Source organism: Archocentrus centrarchus, chromosome 19, assembly GCF_007364275.1.
Source record: "Archocentrus centrarchus isolate MPI-CPG fArcCen1 chromosome 19, fArcCen1, whole genome shotgun sequence".
Lineage (NCBI taxonomy): Eukaryota > Metazoa > Chordata > Actinopteri > Cichliformes > Cichlidae > Archocentrus > Archocentrus centrarchus.
In genome coordinates this window covers 13,611,220-13,632,254 of record NC_044364.1, presented here as the reverse complement: position 1 = coordinate 13,632,254, position 21,035 = coordinate 13,611,220, and the positions used below count along the sequence as shown (strand labels likewise).

Genomic DNA, 21,035 nt, shown 5'->3' with positions numbered 1-21,035 from the left:
CATTGGGCCTCGCGCAGCAGATTTCAAAGGAAATCAAACATCTCCTTTCAAAACGGTCCATAGCGTCTACTGAGAGTACCTGCTCTCTCTTTCTTTTGCTCTCTCTCTCTCTCTCCATTCTTCCCATGAGTCTCCTCTGCTGAACCACCTCACCATATGTACACAAAGACACACACACACACGCGCGCGCGCGCACACACACCGAGGCTTTAAAGGCAGTTTGTGGGGCAAAAGTTAAGTAAAAAAAACCAAGATGTAAAGCCACAATGATGGAAGGGCCGGTTAGCAGCTCTTTTGCATTAAGAGATGGAATTTGAAAATGTTCGGCATAAATAAACCCACGAACATACAAACACAAAATTTACACAAACACAAGCCCCAGTGCTCGGCAGGAGGTGTGGCCTTTGTTTTGCTTTTATTGTACAAATAGAAGTCAATAGAACGTTTCAAGGCAGGGTCAGAGCAGCGTGCTCAGATCAGAACCACCTGAGTAGGCTGAAGAATTTTTCTTTTAACCAATCTCAAGGCTACCGCAGGGTCTGAAACGTAGCAGGGGGGCGTTTTTTAATGGTTGCTTCCTAAAATGTGTAATTTATGTCTTTTTAAATGCATAATACAAGAATAAGAATGAGTGTCGAAATTCAGAAAATAAAGTAAAATATAGACGGCATTGTGAGAGCCTTAGTAGTAAAACCTGGCCTCCACACTGCTCCTTTAACATTTTTTCATAACAACGTTTCAGAATTGTCACAGCAAGCTGTAAACTTCAGTGGCAACAGTTCATTATTACTTAAATGAAAATAAATGAGGTGAAGTCATGCATTTTGACAGCATGGCCTTAGTCATTTGAGAGCACAGTTTATGTAATCTGAAGAGGATTAATTATGCGGGCAAATGAATTGTCATACTCGGTGAGCTAACAAACTTTAATGCTCTAAAAGGAATTAAATGTTCTGTTTGCATTTGCACTTTTCATCCTCAAGGGCCTCTTACCTTTTCTTTCCCTTAATGCCCTTCTATTTGCACTTTAAACGATACGGATCAGAGTTTATTTAAAATTTTGTATGCAAATTAGCTTTAATTTGTGATAATAGCTACAGCATGTGTATGCATTTTAATCCTCAAAGCTGAATAAAGGTGTCTTTAGAAATTGTTCTACTTTAGTGCTGGGAAAAAAAAAGGGTTTCAAGGAACAGGATCTTCTCATTCGTGCCGCAGCCACGATTAATTTTAGATACTCGACTACCCTAAAACTTCAGCTGGTTTCCATTCAGGTTATGGAGGAAGGCATACGATTGGTGAGAGGCTGTGGAGAGGGAGAGAGGTGGAAAAGGAAAGAAGGAATGATTCAGAGAGAGATGTATTTTGGGAGAAAGTGTGAAGTGTCTAGGGGACAGATCTGTGGGTAGAGGCAGACATCAGGCAACGGCTGGACTTGTGTCTTTGCAGAGGGCCCAACCCCAGGTCCCCCACCTCCCACCCTGTACCACATGTATCTTTGGCTCTGGCAACCTGCATCACACCAGCCCCAGGCTGCCAGAGGGTAGGAAGGAAAGATGGGAGAAGAGGAAAGAAAGGAGCAGTAAAGGAGGTCTGGGGAAAGGAGGATGAATTGCAGGCAAGAGCGATGACTGCAGGACGAGCCAGAACAAACAGGAAAAAAGAGTGTGGCTGCAACCGTTGCAGAGAAAGGGGAGTTTTGGTAGAAAAGATGTGAAAGTGAAGAATTAGAAGCAAAAAGAAAACAGCATAATACACTGATGAAAGCATACAGAGAGAGTGACTTTATTGGGAAAGCAGTTATCTCAGAGAAAGACGAAGATGAATGACTCCCTGCTGACTGTTTAGAGAAACTCTCTGCAATCACTATTCCCCATGCTCCCCCGTCATCCTCAAGAAATGCGACTACAGGTAGATGTTAGTGGCAGCTCACTCAGTGCAGTGTCAGCATTTTTTTTTTTTTTTTTTAACTTTTACACTCACACTTTGCTGGCAACATCTTTGCCAAAATCCTTCTCCCTGTGAAAATCGCTACAACCTGACAAGAGACTAGATGAAAACATTCCTATGACCCCTGAGGGGAAAAAAGGCAGGAGAGAAAGAAAAAAGTAAAAATAGAGCAAGAAAAAGGAAATATCCAGGGCAATTAGTCCTCAGTAGCCATGATCATTATTTCAAGGGTGCCTTCAAGGACTCCCAGTGCTTGCTATCTACTTTAAAAAGTAAAGGCTCCTTTCACTCTTTTTCCTTATATTCATCTTCCTGCAGAGCAAGATGAATATAAGGAAAAAGATGAATATAAGGCCATTCAAATGGGATGTCCTACTAAGTGGATATCTGCTCCTTTTAAAGTTTCCTGTCATTGAACAGCTTGCAGTGCTACTAGTTTATAGACACAGGGCTGCAACAAATGAAGCAAACATTAATCTTATGTGTAGTCTAGCTGTTCATTCTTGGTAAATAAGTAGCTTTTTAAAGCAATTCTGAAATTGTGGTGTAGTTTTTTTTTTTTTTCTTCATTGGTTTTGTCTAAAAGTGGGGGTTTTTGCCGAGGGTGGTCTCTTGACAGGTAAACCAGTACCTTTAAAGGTAAGACAGCAAGCTTCTAATCAAAGGATCTCCCATGCATCTCCCCTGCTCGCAACAAACTTAAGTGAAAAGGTGTGTCAAACCTGTAAAGATGTCTTTCTGCGCTTTGCCTTAAGGCCAGTAGTACAGTGCAATAGTACCTTGCACAAGCATACAGTAATAATCAATGGCATTAATGCTGTGATACTTATTTTCAGTCTTACATGTTTTTGGTTTTAAAAACAATGTGGATGAAACTGCATCTACGGTAGCAGTGTGGACACTCACCAGACTGTTAATTTAAAATGCTACGACCTGTATATTTTAATTGTGGTATTTTTCATCTAAGCCATTTTCACACATGCACTACAGCTCCAGACATCATCCGTCAGCGTCACGTGTGATAACAAAGTCAGTTAGCACAAAGTCCTCTTCAGTGTCAGATTTCACAGAAATACTCCAGTTCATTTAACACTAGTGAGCGGTCATCATGTGTGCTGCCACCTGCAAGCTCTACCTAGACACCACTGCACCACATGAGCAGTCAGTTTCATGGAGTGTTCTTCATGAGTGAAAGAGGAACTGTGGAAGTCTTTCTGTCTCGATTCTTATAAAAAATAATCAAATAAAATGGCTTCGGTTATTGATACAGTGTGTTAAACTGAAATTGCTCAGTTGTTTGTTAAGAATGAAAACTAAAGCCTGTCCTTCAACCCCCACCCCCCCCCCCCCCCCCCCCACCCCCCCCAAACAGCTGAGAGAAACCGATGCCAACCTGGGCAAGAGTTCCCGCATCCTTACCGGCATGCTGAGAAGGTAAGAGGCAGGTAGGAACACTGTTTCTGCACCTCTTTATATGCAAAGTGCTTTAACAGTGCTGTGAGTTTGTGAATAAAAACTTTTAAAAGATTTAAAAGTGAATAGTATAGTTAATAACTTAATCTCCCGTGGTCATTAGCAGGTGCTTTTCTCTATGTCTAACTTCTTTTTGATATTCATCAACATGAACTTGCAGTTTAAAACTCATAATTTTAAGTGACCATATGATCTTTATGTGTTTTGACAGTCAAAATTATATCGCTGAGCAAACTAACTAAACAAATTGTGTGACTGGCTGGTTAAATGTGATGTGTGTCTGGGAAAAAGAATAGCCCAGTACAGCAGTCTGCGAAAAAGGCTGGAAGAGACAAGTGCGCGCTGTACATGTCTCCATTCTTTTCTTCTCTTTGCCTTTGTTTTTTCACAAAATGCACTTACAGCCCATATCCATCCTGCAGTCGTCTCTCTGGCGTGCTAGTTCACTCACAAGGCAGCCCCCAACAACCACACAAACACAGACATTCAAACGCAAATATTTCAATAGGCCTTGCATTATCTTGTGCCTCTGCTTCCTAACACACACACACACACACACACAACACACACACACACACACACACACACACACACACACACACACAACAATGTAACACGAGCGCACACACAAACCGTAATGTCTTGTCACATCTCCATTTCATAAAGTGTGTGCTTACCCCTGAACCGTGACGCCATGGTTTTGTTTCTTGCTCCCTCTTGTTTTCTTTTTTTTTTTATTCCCTCCTTGTCACCCGCTGTGGATTTTGATTAAGAGTAATATGTAAATGACACAGACTAAATGTAAAATCCTGGGGGCAGGAAGGAAGTGCCAATTGAAATAGATGCTTCAGTGCCCATAGACAATTTGGAGGGGTGGCTCGCAGGCGGCCGGCAGATACTAGAGAGGAAAGGCCTGAGAAGGGCTGTGACGCCGACTGTAACCAGATTTCTGCATTGTCTCCATTTTGTCAAGCCTGATTATGGGATGAGGGTGTGTGTGTGTGTGTGTGTGTGTTTTTTTTTTTGGATGGGGGGGGTTCAGTTCGCCTGGCTGTCACCCCAGACAGAGCTGTCCAGAAATCATTCATCATTCCCTCCTCCTTCTTCTCTCCTTCCCTCCAGCCCTGCTGGTGCTGAAGTAAATAACATGCACTTATTTCAATATTATCATATTAATGTTAAAGTTCAGCTGTCACCTAATGGGAAGACTTAATCAGACGTAGCATTTTAAGAGGCATGCTGCCACCCACTTACTCTTCAGCCCCTCCTCTGCTTAGTGCCCCTCTCAAATCAGGATTTATGAGGGCTTTCCAAAGTGAGGCCCGGCTGCGAACCTCTTCGACTACTGCCTGCCTTCCTACTTGATGGGAGCACCACAACATACACAGAGTTTTTTTTTTTCTTTTTTTAGTCACTATTTGATAAAATAATGCAGTTTTTTTTTAATTTTCTATTTTCAGTTTATAGGTTTAAAGCATTTATAACTACAGATGCAGAACTGAGAGCAAAAACTAAGTTAAGGATAGTTAAATGATGTCCCCTCACCACCAGCCACCACCACCCACCACCACCCACCCCCTTTTGAAATTGTTCCCCATTTCCTAACTCATTTCATTATCCCCCCCTTTCTGCTTTCTTGCTTTTTGATTAATAGTGTATTTCTTTTCGATGTCAGAGCAATCGGTTGCTTTGTCATTCTCCACTTGTTTGCAACAGCAGGCAGTAGTTGTGTAGCATGTAAAAACTTGCACAGATGAGTGAAGTAAACCATTGCTGGTGCGTATTAGGATCACGCACAAACCAGAGGTGGACACGAATCCTCATGCAGGTTGATGAATATTCCGTCTTTTGTCTAATCGTTTTGTTGTCGTTCTCTTCTGTTTAATGCAGCAATGATCTCATTTTGAAAGCTGATATTTTGTTTTAGTTCAAGCCAAAAGGTTCAGACATACAGAGACAACATGTTTTTGTTTTTTTTAATCATGGTTAGTTAGCAGATACATAAATACAGCAGCATTTTAGAGTTGATTATGAACAGTGAAAACTTTGGCCCTGCTAGAGGCTGAGTGTGTAGGTGCAGCGACAAAGGGATTTATTGTGATCAACAAGATGAAGCGTGTCCTTTTTTTTTTTTTTTAAAGTCGCACCTTTTCTTGAAGTGTCTTTCTGGTCTGGTGGCTATCACCCCAGCTGAGAAACAATTAGACACTCATTAAGCTAGCTGTCATGGTTCAAGAAAGCCAATTAACTTAGACTGTGTGAATATCACTTATTGTAAAAAAAAAAACATTCAGAAGACACACATCTCAAATAGCTGTGGCTTTGTTTGAAAATAAGTTGTTACATTTTCTGACTGTGAAACCCATACTAATTACCCCTCAATGGCAGTAGCATAGGTGCTGTTAATTGCTTGTGTCCATGGGCTTATAACGAGTGTTGCAAGTGAAAACGCAGTCCTGGTGTCATCTGTTCATGCTTAGTTACTCTAAGATTTAAAATGAGTTTGATATATATGTGCACGCAGCACCTACAGCTTTGGGAGGTTTTACAGTTCACAGTGCGGCTCACTGTCCCTGATTACAAGAGGCCGCAGACCTTTTGATAAAGCCTTTGTTGTTTCCATGCTGCATTGACACTGTGGCCTTTCATAAATACAAAATGCTCCTATGACTGCGTGAAGATCATTCCTGCTGCTATACTGAGCATCTCTAACACCGTACTCGCCCTGGTCAGAAGAGATGGGGGAATGGGATGCAGCTCCAGACCCAGTTAGGGCCACTGGGGCTCCTAGCAGCTTCACGGAAGGAGGGGGACACAGTGAAGGGCAATGAAGCAGTGAAGGGAGGGCGAAGGGGGTGCGTGTGTGTATATTTTGAAGCAGAGGGGTTGTCTGCTCTCGCTGGCAGCTGATCCCACATGCAGGTGGTCGACTCAGTCGCCAGGCAGATCAAAAAGTCAAGGCCCCGGGTGGACCTCCCTTTGAAATGGAATGGGGCCTAGATATCAGACAGAAAACATAAGCAAGCTCCCAGCCACAGAACAGCTCCATATTCATGGCTGGGACTGGCAGTAGTGACGGGCAGGCAGGATGGACAGAGCCTTCAGCCTTCAGAAGAGGACTCATGCACTCTCTGGACACTGATTAAGAGATCAGCCTATAAGCTTGGGCATAGATGATGCACTAGCTCACAGGCTAATGCCACGACACTCTTAACAAGACTCTTACTTCCTTTTTTGAGCTGTGCCTTCACAAGATGTCTTAATGTGTGACTGAAATCATCTCTCTGATTTTAGCTACATGTGGCAAATTCAGTACAAAATACAGTACAGCTTACTCAGAAAAACCCTCTGAGTCTTGTTATAGTGAAGTTCCTCTGAACCTGGTCTAAACCTATTCAAGTGACTAATTGGCAGGAGAATAATATTTACAGCTCATCCTTGCCTGTAGGATAATCAAAAGTTTCTGCCTGTGTTTTTCACTGGAAAGTTTTCTTTTCTTTTTTTTCTTTTTAAACCAACAATATCTTGAGCCAAGAGACCAAAGTGCATGCCCTCAGAAAAGCATCTGGAGAATGGGATATTTTTTTTATTTTATTTTGTAAGATCTCTAAAGTTCTGCTGCTTTGTTTATTATTGGCAGAGATGCCATCTCTTTCTGTGTCTGTCTGTGTAAATATTAACTACTGGGATATCTGGGTCACACAATAATGGATTTTAACTCTGTCAGTGAGCTGTGTTGAGATCTTGTTATGAAGTTGGGAAAAAAAAAAGGCTTAATTTTTAATTGTTGCTGAAATGGGTCAGATATTTTCTCCTCCACTTTTCCATGTTATTATTTTTATTATTATTGTATTTATTTGTGTTGGGGGGGGGGGGGGGGGGGGTGGGGGGGGGGGGGGGGGGGGGGGGGGGGGGGGGGGGGGGGGGGGTGGGGGGGGGGGGGGGGGGGGTGGGGGGGGGGGGGGCAGAGGGAAAACTGCACTGAAATGTGTGGCGGGTTCCCTGGCAGTGGTACAGTGTCACGACTTTTGTTATTATGTTCTCATATATGTAGCATCCTACAGACATTAAAATTCTTAGACTAAAATTTCAGCAGTGTTGGAGTATATTCCATTTCTTTTGTGGAAGATATGTTTGCCCTATTTTTTACTTTGTATTACAGCTGAACTCTCCTCACTGTAGCCATAGCCAAGCGTTTTTTTGTTTTTTTTTTAAAGTTCGGGGGTTTTTTTTGTCCTGAGATTTGCAGATCACTCTCAGTGGATCCTAACCTCTCTGATCTCTTCTCAGTGTTGCAGCCACAATTCCATGCACTACATTTAAAGACTCCCTTTGCTTTGCAATTTGTTCTGCTTGGCATCATTAACAACCCCCCCCCCGCCTTTTCTTTTAGTACTATATCCTATGGGTCACCTCTATCCCTGGCCTTTTCTGCTCCAGGGATAGAGGTTTTTTTTTCTGTGTGTGTGTGTGTGTGTGTGTGTGTGTGTGTGTGTGTGTGTGTGTGTGGTGTGTGTGTGTGTGTGTGTGTGTGTGTGTGTGTGTGTGTGTGTGTGTGTGTGTTTTCTTTTTAATGTCCAGTCTCATTTCGCTCTGGCAACAAGCAAAGTGCCAAAGAATAAACAGTATGTGCCTCCACCTCATCCGCTGAACTAGATGAACTTTACCCATATCAAGGTGAATGCAGCTGCTGTCGACTGTGTTAAGTAGATTAGAGCTAGCATGTTAGCTTACTGTAGGAAGGTATTTGGTGTTAGTAGGTTCTTTTAACGCCAGGTAGCACCCGAAGGGACCTTTCTTGGCTATGTGAGACATTTCAGTACTACTGCCAAACAGGTTTCTTAAGGCAGATGTAAACACTGTGCTTCTGCATATATATTTGCAGAACAGAATTCAGCTCTGCACCCGTGCTGTTGTTTTCTACATCCGTGAACTTGGACTTTTTACCTTCACCTTACACTCATGGCTTTGGAGAAGTGATGCAATGTCTTAATAATCCAGAATCATCCAGCAGCAGAGAGAGAAAATGATGAAACAGAATTCGTGAGATACCATACTGAGTGCTTTAAACAAGCACCTCTTATGAATATAAGAAAGCTAGACAAAATAATGTTCAATACATTTTGATATTAAGTGACTTTTTTATTTTCATCAAGTATTTACATTGTAGATCTTGAATGTTAGATAAAGTCTTGTTTTTAGATGCTTCTTAGTGTGTGTGTGTGTGTGTGTGTGTGTGTGTGTGGGTGTGTGTGTGTGTGTGTGTGTGTGTGTGTGTGTGTGTGTGTGTGTGTGTGTGTTTCTGTGGCTGCAGGCTGCTGCTGGGACACTGACAGGGTGCGCCTCAGCCTCATTACTCACTGTTCCTCAGCCACAGAAGCACCACTACCACCTCTTTCTCACTCTCTCTCTTCTCTCTCTCTCTCTCTCTCCCTCCTCCTCTCTCTCTCTCTCCTCTCTCCTCTCTCTCCTCTCTCTCTCTCTCTCTCGTCTCTCTCTGTCTGTCTCACTCGCTCTCTCTTTCTGTCTTCTTTCTGCTTCATCTCTGTCTTTTTCTCTCTTCCTACACCTTGCCCATTAGAGAGTGCTGATGGGACGTTTTTTGCAGAAAGAAAAAGGCACACAGAAGCCTGGGCTGTAGAGGGAGACGTTGTTGACAAGGGCAAAGACGTGTTGTTGTTTTATAAGGGATGCAGTTGTCTGTTGAGGATTGACTCGCTTAACTGGCTGCCAAAGCCCTCTTTTTCTCCATACATATTGCCTTCTTTCTATTATCCAGCCCATAGCGGGCTTCTGTTTTTCGGTGGTTCAGGACATAGGTGAATTCTAGTTATTCAGGTTGTGATAGGAAAGAAATTCTTGTTTTTGAGACCAAATCATGCAAAAATGGTGGAGTTGAGGCTGACGGCTAGCTTTAAATCTCATAAATGCTGGATGCTTTCTGATAAATTTTAAGGTAGATTGCATTTGCAATCAAAGCACAACAAGCTTCTACTGGTATATCATCAGATTGTTTTATGTGCACAGTTAGTTCTAAGCTGTATCCAAAACTATTGCTACTCTTCAGCATCCCAACAAAACCACAGTCTTGTGCACTATCACTTCACCAAATGCTCTAGGGTCAGCCATCCATGACATTGAGGTGATGTTTCGTTCAACCTCTCTCATACCATCCTAGCTGATAGAGCTTCTTTTTTCCCCCTTCTTTAACCCTGACAGACTGTCGTTCTGACGAGATGACTGGAGATCAGTGGCGCTCTCATCCCTTGAAGTGGCTCCAGGTGTCACTCCAAGGGTACCCGCCCTGTTTGATCTGCCATCGAGCGCCTGTCGGGCCACGGCACCCTCTGATTTCCCCGTCAGAGGGGAAAGAGGCTCTCCTGTCCAAAAGTTCCACTTCTACTTTTGAGTGATAGCAAGGGAGAGGAATTGACTGTTATAGAGCACATCGTCTCCATAATCGTTGGGAATGGGCCATTTCTTGTGTCATTAATCCCTATAGCGCCCATTTAGCGGCTATAGGGAATTCTCTCACACAATCCCCCCCCATGGGAACACTGTATAGAGGTAATCTTGATTTGTTATGCCAAGACCCAGCAGTTCAGGCAACAGAGAAAGAAAACAAACTAAAGATCTGATGAAACCAAAACACTTTCAGTGATCATGCTGCGGGCCTTGTCTTAAGAACAACAAAAAACATCCTCTCAGACACCTTCAGATGCTGTCCAAAGGAGGTCCCTGTCTTTATTGAGGAGCTGCACAAACAGAAAGGACAGATGAAACAAAATGAAGGAATGCAGGTATATAGTTTTTCAGCAAACATAGATGCCTTTATCCTTCCTGCCTTTTATTTTATTGTATCCCTTATGTTTTTCCCCCACCTACTGAGAGCTTCTGTAGAAATTACAGGTGAGATTTCAGTCTGTGGCAGGCCCTGCCTTTCGTCTAGAGGGAGCAGGGGGAAGGGTGATGGGTTTGAGGGGGGGCAGAAAAAACTGAGGAGGAGAGGAAAAAGAGATTCATGCTTTGCAGTAGTGCTGTGTTGTTTGTGGAGCGCACTCTTTCCTTTGTGTGTCTGGCGATAACTTATTCAGCACAGGGCCATTCATCCAGGGGTTGAGCGCGGGCGTCCGTCAAGACGGAAAATAATGAGGCGACAGCAGCGCAGAGGATAGCTTTCACCCTCTGCCTAGCCTCCCCCCTCAACATCCACCTCCCCCTTCTCCATCTCCTCCTCCTAGCCTCCCATTATTAGCCGATTTAAATAGATAATAGGGGGCCTTCTTCAGGACATTTTGAAGCAATTAGAAGCTATCACATTGTCTCTACTTTGACTCCTGTTCCCTCCCAACTAGCTATTGTGGATACTTCTGTGCATCGTATGCAGCAGCATCCTGGAATTTTATGGAATGCCACTGCATCACCAGATGCCAGGTTTTGTGTCAAGGATGTAAACGGGCAGTTCTGTTTGCTATAGCTTTGCAATACACTCGCTCATTTAATTTACTATTCTGTGTTGATCCGTGCCAGGACATGCAGTCTCTTTGCCATGATGAGCTACTCTTGGTCTGCATTACTTGCCAGGTTAAAGTGGTTCCTGTCCAAATACTTGCACCGTTCATTCTGTCCCTGCGCTTTCAGTCAGCTCTTATTTAACTCTTCCTCTCATCGTCTTTGCACGGTCCATTCTCTTGGCTAAACACACAAGGGCATAAGAATGAAAAGAGATTACTGTAGCTTCCTGTGTGTGTGTGTGTGTGTGTGTGTGTGTGTGTGTGTGTGCGTGTGTGTGTGTGTGTGCGTGTGTGCGTGTGCGTGTGCGTGTGTGTATCTGTGTTTTTTAATTAATCAAATCAATATTATTAGAACTGATAACCTTATGTCAAAGCACAGCCACTGGGCCTTAAGGTTTAAGATTGCCAGGTACATTGCTATCCTCAACACAGATTTATTCACACATTTACACACATATTTATTTATAAGTCAACTCAAGGAATGTAGCATGGTAAGGTCAAGGCTTTATAATGTTATGAAGAGAAAACCAGCAAGCACTAGGCAACAGCAGTTCTTGCAAACAGCAAAAATTCCAGCAGTAACAGTTGTCTAGGTTGTGTTTGCATCAGGATAGATGGCTAAGTAGAGTTTTTGTTATTGTGTTGCCCCTCAGATCTCTCTTTGTTGGAGTGCAGGAGCTTGAAATATTTACAAATGTTGAATTTGGACTCTTTTTTTTCTGTTTAATATTTTCTTCTAACCCATCAATCATTTACTGTGCCTCTGCGTGTCTGTATCTCATCCTAACCGCCCCCCCAGGATGGTGCAATGAAACAAAGGCAGTACATTGTTGCCATGTTGGTGATGGCATAAAAGATCCTCTTTATCACAATGGGCAAAACAATAAAAACAGGGCCACTTTTTTTTCAAGGAAGTGAAAAGGTTGCAAGACAAGGCATCAGGAGCTTCCGTCACAATACTTCAACAACAAATTGGTCCCTTTTCTAAGCAAAAGGCATCTAACCTTGGGTGCTTTTATACAAAACACAAAAATAGACTTTATGCTGTATTATACTTTCCTGTCCCAAAGGCTAGAAGGCTAAAGGACAGACCCCACCCAACAATCCCTTACTTTGGTTTGATGGTGCTTGCTGTGAAGGGCATTCTATGATGTGTAAAACACAACAGTTTTGACAAGTACTTTAGAAAGCAGAGCTTTGAAAATATCTTATTTGCCAAATCCAGTTTCACATTGCAGTCTACCACCTCACAACAATTCAGACTGAATTTCTTTTGAATCCCCTCTATTGTCTTGTGAAAATTTGTTCAATTTGTTGCTGACACAATACAACTGTCTTAGAATTGAAAAAGAAATAAAACAAAAGAAGAAATGACAAAGTGCAAAGTGAAATTTTACCTTGTCGTTCAAGTCATCTAGCATTGCATCTCTTTAATAGTTCGCAAGTCAGTAGGGGTTAAAGGAACATTCTCACTTTTGTAGAATTATGCTTAACTGCACTGAAATAAAACACAAAGACTAAATTATCCTTCTAGTTCTGCAGTGTTTTGTCAGCTTTTGTAGTATAGAAGTAAATCAAATGCTTATTGGCCAATTTTTGACCCAAATTAACATGAGCTCTTGCCTGATATGGAAAAGATAGAAACATCCTTCCTTCCTTCCTTCCTTCCTTCCTCTTAACAGTGTGCGTGGGTATTTCCCTACGGAGATCTTATGGAGAAGGGTTTTCAACCTAGGCAAATGTGCTTCTGTGCAGTCCTCCAAAAATTCAACAAACTCGGCTGATTGGTTGGCCAATGGGTTGGAACAGGGAAGAGAGCAGGGAAGTTCACCAAGAATGGGAGAAGTGTGTAAAAACATCAAAGATCAAAATATTGAGTATAAAAAGTGCAGATCCTCCTTACGGTCTGGCAACAAACTGTCAGCAGAGAACCATGTTCAGCCCATATCCCAGTTATCATAGGACAAGAGGTGGGGTACATCGAGTCACCACTCAGTCTCAGGTCTCTAGATAGATAGAGAGATAAAGAATTAAGTATGAATTTAAAACTAAACAGATATTTACTTAGCATTTTTTAATTTATCCTTATCTGGGACCCTGTATCTGACAAAGAAACAAAAACAAAAGGGAAAAAATCCATAGTTATTTTAATTAGTAAGTTTTGACACTGACTCAGGCATGGGAGATCTGTTGTGTAGTTTTGTATTGAGATCGTAGATTGAATTATTGTTTCACATGCTCTGAAACACTATTTGTCTCAATGTAGAGCACATGACAAAGTCACTTTGTGACGCAGGTTGTTTTGTTCCTTACTCTTGTCCCTGTGGTGCATTCCAGTGAAAGGAGTGCTTGGACAATGAATTCAAACAAGCCTTACAGACAGACACATTCTTATTTTGTGATGTTGAAACTGTCATTTTTTTCATGATAGATTCCTCAAAGGATCATATGTTTTAGCCAAAATGGTAAGGGAGAAAGACACATGCCAGAAAGTCTTGATCGCTGGAGAAAACCCCAGTGAGGCACTATGCCCATAGAGTCCAATTTTAGCCTTGGGACTACAGGAAGTTTTCTAGATGTTTTGTAATTAGATGGTAGGCAGTTAATCCGAGAGACTGTTTGGCAGGCATCGTTCTACTTGTAAGCTTTTTATTTGTATATAACAAATTTGAACCTGTCATTCATGGATTTCATTATATTTTATTGACTCAAAGTTTTTATAAAATCAAAATAACATTTAAGTGGTAATTACATACATATGCTGATCATATAGCATCATTTTGAAAAGGGATTCTCTCATGACAAATTCTGGCTGAGAAATGTGCTGAAGTCAAGTGCAGTACACGTTCATGGCCTGGCTCAAGCTTTGGGGAGTGAACCAGCAATGCACGGCTGGTAATGACAGGTTCCATGTTGCCCGTGGCTTGCGGCCCATTGCACTGTTTGTTTGGAGAGTGGTGCTCGGCCGTGAAGTGCTGGCCCAGCTGGCAGCAATTCCATTGCCCCTTTGGCCCAATGGCTGTGTCTTGTTTGGACCACACCAGCCAGGCAGACTGGCATCCAGGCAGCTGTAGAGGAAGAGGTGGAGGAGGGGATGTGACAGAGGAGAGGAGCTGTTGGCTGGGCACCTTGGTGCTAGGCCAGGCCTGCTGCCAGCTCTAGAGAAGACTTCACCACTTATACCACAATCTTCACGTCTCTTTGGCGACAGGGATCTTAGTTTGCACCTCCGCAGTCAACATCATCCCATCGTGATCTGTCTGAGCGTGAACGGCTTTGCTAACAGATGAGCTGAAAACCTGGAAAATATCAGTTGTTTTCCCTCCCCATTCCTTTTTTTTTTTATTTCTGGCAGCAGATAAGCTTTTGGTGGGATTTTTATTACTGCAACCCCTGGTGTGATTATAACACAATATTATTTATAGCCACATACATGCACATTAGCTCCTCAATCCAAAACTTCAATTGCCCATTTTGCTTTTGGGAGTAAGTACATTTTCAACTAAGCCTCTGCTTTCCTTGAAGAATTCTGAATAAATGAAGATATAAATGGTTTTCATTTAACTGTTACCCACGGTCCTTCATACAGCATTGAAAGATTTGGAAGTGTCCATATGACACTGGTGTAAGTTGCCTTTTGGGCTAGAAATGACTTCTAGACCTGTCAGTATGTTAGCAATGCTCAGAGGAGCACCTCTTAAACTCAAATTTAAGTGAGCAGAGAAGAGCTTTCCACTTTAAGCAGAAGAGTTTGCAAACAGTCTTGTAGTGTCAAACTCTGCACAAAACTGACAAAAACAAAGCATTTAGTTGATTTGACAAACAAGCTTCTCAACATGGGGCCTTTTTTTCATAACCCCCCTACACAAATATCCACTTCTTTCTAAATTATCACTTAAACCCCTGAAAACCATTGCATTTCAACATTTAGAACCACTTTGTTTATTTTCTGTTTGCTGAGTTACATGCGTACATCCTGTCAGCCATCATGTAAACTTTAACCCCCGCCCTGTATCCGATGGCGCCAGGGCTAACATTGCTTCACTGTTAAAGGGAAGTTGTGAGGACATTGATGTCTTGGCCTAGCATCCTGGTGTCACTTTCCCAGCCTGTTTGTGGAGCCCGCCAATCCCCTCATTCTCCCCAGCTGACCTGAATGCATCACTCAGTATCACACACATGCGAAGAGCCTGATTTTCCAGCCAGTAACAAATGTTTTCCTACTGTTACCGTTGCATTATTATCGTACGCTGCATTCGCCCTGTGACTTGGCTCATATCGAGGTTCTGTTGGTTAGATTTTTTTTTTCTTTTTAGCCTTTTTTGTCTGAGTCTTTGGGCCAAGACTCTATTTTATTTAACAGGACGTTGATGCACACCCATCCCATCTAAAAGTTCCCCTGTGGTATAACATTTGAGAACAGACTTGCCATAAACCATTTCTAAACACTGGTTTCATTTCACCAATCTTTAATTACATCGTTTGGTTGCAACTGAGGTAGAGAGCTGAAGCAAAGCACCATGTTAGCAAAGCGTATAATAGTGAGGGATACCACAGCCAGAGGACAGTGGGTCGCAAAGAGGGAAAAATATACAAAAACAAATACTGAAAGGAACGCTGAGGTGTTAAGGGCTTACAAACATCTAAGAATGATTTTGATTGGTTACTTATGACCTAGAGAATTGGGAGGAGATGGTATTACAAACAACACAGTAACTAGCACATTTAAATCATTCAATTGTTGTAGAAGAACCATTTGTGAATTTCAAGATTCATTGGTGATGCCAGCTTTGTTATGAATTTAATTTGTACAGCAATGTTGTGCTTTATTTCTCTGTCTTTCTTACGCAGCATATTTCAGCTTAAGCCTCAAGAAGCCAGCCACAGCCAGTCAATTAATTGTAGGTATACAAACCACTGGGTTGCATTCCAGTTGCTCAGTGTTTCAGTGTATTATTGTGCCATGAACAGTATCATTGTAGCCCGGAGCGATGGGCAAGCCTTCCTCCAGCTCAGTGACAAAGGCAGCTGTGAGGTCGTGGTCGAGGCCAAGACTATCAGAGCTATTAGTCCAGCAGAGAACGACCATAACAACAAGCCCTGTCAAATAATGGTGTCAACGGTGGGATTGTGTAGCTTCATTTGTGGAAGGAATGTCCCTGGTTTAATGGCGATGTGTCGCTTTCTATTGACTCAATAGGTCGGATTTTACCCCTTTCCCTCTCTGAGCTCACTGCGCTGTAAAATGGTATATTGTATATTTCTATATGGCATACGTTGATTTAAAAATTTTGCTTTTCTCAAACTTCAAGATGTCAGAAAGGTCAGTTGTCTAGGATAGTTGGCCTGGAGACATAGATGTGGGAGGTTGTCATGATAACTCATGTTTCACTTAAGCTTTTCTTGCCTCCCACTGAGACCTGTATTGTATAAGCCTGATCAGAAATCCCCAGAGTTTTTTCTTCTTCTTTATTAAGTTTGGTTGTAGTGCAGTCATCGATATTTAGAAGTTGACATAATGCTAGAAGTCTGAGAGTCAGTTGATGGGCAGTTGTGTAGGATTTATTGTCCTTGAGCTGAACTTATTATAAATTTACTTTTATATTGTTTTGTAGTGATTTGGTGTTTGCAGTTATGATGGGCAGACACCACAGAAGCAGTGAAAACCATTGCTTATTAAATGTGTTTTTTTTTTTTTTTTCCCACATACACATTTCATAGTTTTGAGCAAAAAGATCTGAGCTTTCAGTGGTTTGTGTAGCTGCACTGTTGTGAATGCTGTTGTGAGTCTTTCCAGGGTTCCGGATGCCGGTTGCCTTCTGAACTGTCAGAATATCCGTTAATATTGAGCCCCCTCTGCCTTGCCTTACCCTCTGAGTTTCAGCACTCCCTTTACCTGACTTACTGAATAAAATGATTTCTTTGCTCCTCTCTTCTTCTCTAGTCAGAATATTGCTTTCCCCCTCTGCCACACCACATCCTCCTTCCTTTCTCCTAACAGTAAACGTTAAGATCCAGGAGTGGATCAATGGCTGTTATCCTTTGATGTGCCAGGACGCATTACGAGTGGTGAGTTCTAATTGGAGCAGAAAGCAAAGGATCAATGTTGGCTGTAATTGCCTGACACAGGGATGGGTGTGAGACTTTATTATCATTAATATTTAGACATGATGTGGGAGGACCCAGCCGAGGCTAAATGTACAACAGTGCTGCAAACCTTTGATCTCAGGAGATAAGCAGATCGATTGAGGGTTGGCGAAGAGTGGCTAAAGGAAAAGAGGTCGTGGAAGTGGGGCTAGCAGGATGCACGAGTTATCATGACCCACACCCTGGATGTTATCGGATTTCTCGGAAATTTCCCTTGGCTCTGAAAAGACCATGCTAGGCTGCAGTCCGGAGCGGGTGCCATTAGGCATTCATTAAAACTGTAGTTACTGAAAGAGCAGTAACACTGTGGTTTAGTTTTCTTCATTAATTTCACTAGTTTAGTTCTGGATGTAGTTTTAATAGTGAGAAGAAGCAAAAATGAAGAGATATAGTCTTTGGTTTGTTGACAGGGTCCATTGTCAGGGAGATGTAACAAAATATGATAAAGGAGGAGGCCCTGTGGGGCTCAGGGCTGCTGCCTCAGTGTCAGCAAACACTAGATGATGTTACTTAATCTTATGGGTAAAGAAGGGGTCTACTTTGTGTGATGGAACACACCCAGTCTTACAGCATGACTAGAGGGGGCCGGGGCTATCCCCTGTGTCTACAGAGGAGGCTAAGAGCATGCTGAAACTGTGAGGCTGTGATGTATACTTTCAGTGCTGTCTCCTCTGTTTTGTCACCTGGTTCCCCAAGGACTGATACCTTAATCATTGTACTTAGCGAGACAAAGAAGGGTAACAGGTTGCACGAGTGTGTTAGTTTTCATGTCTGTGACCTGCTGTCTGATTATTGGACAGGTTAGTGGGAAACCAATCAGGATCCAGGTCAGCTGGGATAATGATCCTAGAAAGAGATTAAGTCATGGAGTGATGTCATAAAATGACAAAGACCAAAAACAAAGGTAGAAGATGTATTTCTTATTTATATGTATTTATCTCTCTGTGTTAGCCCTGTGACAGACTGGCCTACTGTCCGGGGTGTACCCTGCCTCTCGCCCCTATGTTAGCTGGGATAGGCTCCAGCCTCCACTGTGACCCTGAAAAGGATAAGCAGAAGAAAATGGATGCATAGATTTTTTTTAAATATGTCAAAACATATCCTTTTGCCCTGTGAGCATATTTGTTGACAGTGTCTGCTGCTTGGCAACAACTACTCCTCCATAATAAAATTATACTGTTAATTATTTATTAATAATGTGTTTTGAAGGTGATATATGGCTGTATAGATATAAGTATTATATACCAGTAATAGAGATGCTGACTGACTCTCTTTCTCTAGGCGTTCTCTCATTCTTAAAAAGAACAAGAGGTGTTTTTGAGTTTTTGTATTCAGTGTTGGCTCTTTGTCTCTGCATTCATGATTTCTGTGCTTGTGTGCATCCCTAACAGTACATTGTTCAGACACTAGCACCATTGTAGAAAACCCTTGTGCAACAAATGGCCCATTATGTAACTTTTTGATCATTATTCCAGCTTCAGCAGTGTTATCACAAAGAGATGTGACTATTGTGTTCCTTCTGTAAATGTGTGCAAAGCATGCATTGTCTAAAGTCCTAAAGTTGTAGCCAAATATCTCATTGAGAATTTATGTACATGTAAATCTCACCTGCAATTTAGCAGTAAAGCAAGCTTTTCTATTTTTACCCTCAAAATTGCTGTTTTGCCACTTGTAAGAGGCCTCCGTTATGGCCGTTAATGTTAAAAGTTAGCTCAATATGTTCTCCTGTGTGTGTATTTCTGTTGGGGATTTGTGAATTTGTCTTTATTTTGGCTGTGTGCGTGTGTGACTGTGTGCATGCGGATGAGAGAGTGAGATAAGAAGGAGATGAAGAGTCGTTCAGAAGAGCTTTCTCACTCAGAGGCGTCCCCATCTGTTCGTCTGGGCCTAATTGTTCCTGGGTGTGAAGACACACACACACACACACAAAAAAAGTAACTGTACTCATCCCCCTGTCCCAGAGTTATTTCTGTAACATGAAAAGAGTGGCACCAGCATGCTCCAGATTATTGCCATGTAAATAATGGCACTTGGCTCGATTCCCCGCTAATGAATGTCATTTACTTTTTAAACGAGGATTAATTATCGACAGAGGACCCCTCTCTCCTCCCACAGGGAGCTCTTTGCAATTAGTTGCCAAAAGATGGCCGCTAATATTTATGGGTTTTTTTTTTTATATGCATCTATATGTACGCACATGTGCATATGTTCCTGTGGCATGGTGAATAACCTCCTAATTAATGGTCTGCTTAATTCTGTGAGACTGCTGAGAGAGACCACTGATGAGAAGAGGTAAAGAAACCCATGTCAGCTTACTGTTCTTTCCTCAATTGTGTATGTGGGTTTTTGTTGGATGCTGGTGCTGGACATTGTTGTGAAACTAGGGTAAAAGAGAGAGTTGTGCTGCTTTGGAGCCAGCCTCCCGGTTGCAAAATAAGGCAGGGAAAACAAACACGGCCCTCAAATTAGATTTCCCAAAACATAGCATTCCCTCTCATTTTACACACCACAGCGGCCAGGGTACGAGAATAGAATAACTCGTGAAATCCGCTTCAGATTCAGAATGGCGCAGTCGCCGGAACGCTTGATAAACAAGGGCCCTGTGGATCGATCAAATAATGCTGTTTTCTTCAGAAAACAAGATCTGTAATTCATGCCTTATTTCCCAGTTTTTTTCACAGGTAGTGAAACTGCTCAGCTAATATGGATGTGCTATCACGGTTGGGTATAGCTAAAAACATTTTTCCCCTTACTTCTCTCTTTCTCTTTAACTCGCCTGTCAAATCCACCTCTTCTTTCCTCACTCCTTCCCACTCATATGCTCCTTTCCCCTACACCAAGATGCCTCTCCCTGCGTGCGCTGCTTGAGCTAATGCACCTAACCTAAATGAAGGAGAAGATGAGGATGATGGGTATTTCTGCCAGCAGTGGCACTGCTTGAGGTGTGGACTCCGTCCTGAGGAGCAGGGACATTAAAACGGCGCAGAGCCGAAATGGTTAAATTTAAAAAAAAAAAAAAAAAAAAAGGCCACAATATTTTTTTTTGTAAATGTGAACATTTTTAGTTTTTGTTGCAGTGTTTGGTTTTGTACTTCTAAGTTAATTGGTTTTTGACCAGCAGAACAAATAAGTTTGAGCAATGACCATGACAGTGTTCAAGACGAAAATAATTATGCTTGTATCAAGACAGGAAACTAATTAAAATATATTTTCATATTGGCAAAAATCATAATATTTAGTGGAATATAAGAGGCCGTTCCAAAAAACATCTGTAATTGATTTGTCAGCCTTTTCAAACTTCTTCTAGAAGCCAGTCTCATAACTTTTCAGCCATCTTGGAATGAATCCAGGCAGTTATGTTGAAGCCCCTATCTAAATGAATGGGGAGAGAGCCATAACTTTGATGTCAAAGGTCAGTGAGACAGAAAAAGTGCATGTCTGGAATCACTAGTAAAAAAAAAAAAAAAAATCTAATAAAAACAGTTTAAACATTTGCCCAAAATAAGGTTTAAAAAGCTTTTCCCAGCCTTTTATACTAATTCTAAACATGTGCAGAGTAGATGACATTACAGCATTATTAACAGCTCAATCCACAGATCATCCCACCAGAGTACTGAACAAATGCCGTGCTAATTCACATTATGGACACAGTAAACCAAAGAACAGCAAAAAACAAAAAGGTACACTTACTTACATATTTACTATAATAGCATGCAGCTATGCCTGCCACCACACAGCCGAAATGGTCCTGAACCTCACCCATGTGCATGTACAACATGATTGGCTAATATGTCTTGATGCATGCTTAATAATACAGGTAAGGAAATCCCAGAAAGTTGATTCTGTTCATCTGGATCGTGTTTTCAGTGGGAGAAATGTTTTCATCACTTATTCAAGTGAGTTCTTCAGTCTCAGCTGACTGCAGGTTTCTTTTGCCTTATAAACAGAACA

The 21,035-nt window shown here is 42.0% G+C and overlaps 1 protein-coding gene across 4 annotated transcripts in view; it reads left to right on the top strand.

Annotated features, from left to right (window-relative positions):
* vti1a (vesicle transport through interaction with t-SNAREs 1A) overlaps positions 1-21,035 on the top strand; it is a 117,031-nt gene that overhangs the window by 78,858 nt on the left and 17,138 nt on the right. For 2 of the 4 annotated variants that reach the window (XM_030754878.1, XM_030754879.1), the window contains one exon: positions 3,323-3,395. In XM_030754878.1, the coding sequence (XP_030610738.1) occupies positions 3,323-3,388 (66 nt within the window). In that variant the 3' untranslated portion in view covers positions 3,389-3,395. The remainder of the gene's footprint in view (positions 1-3,322; positions 3,396-21,035) is intronic. The other 2 variants (XM_030754876.1, XM_030754877.1) reach the window with 1 other exon arrangement.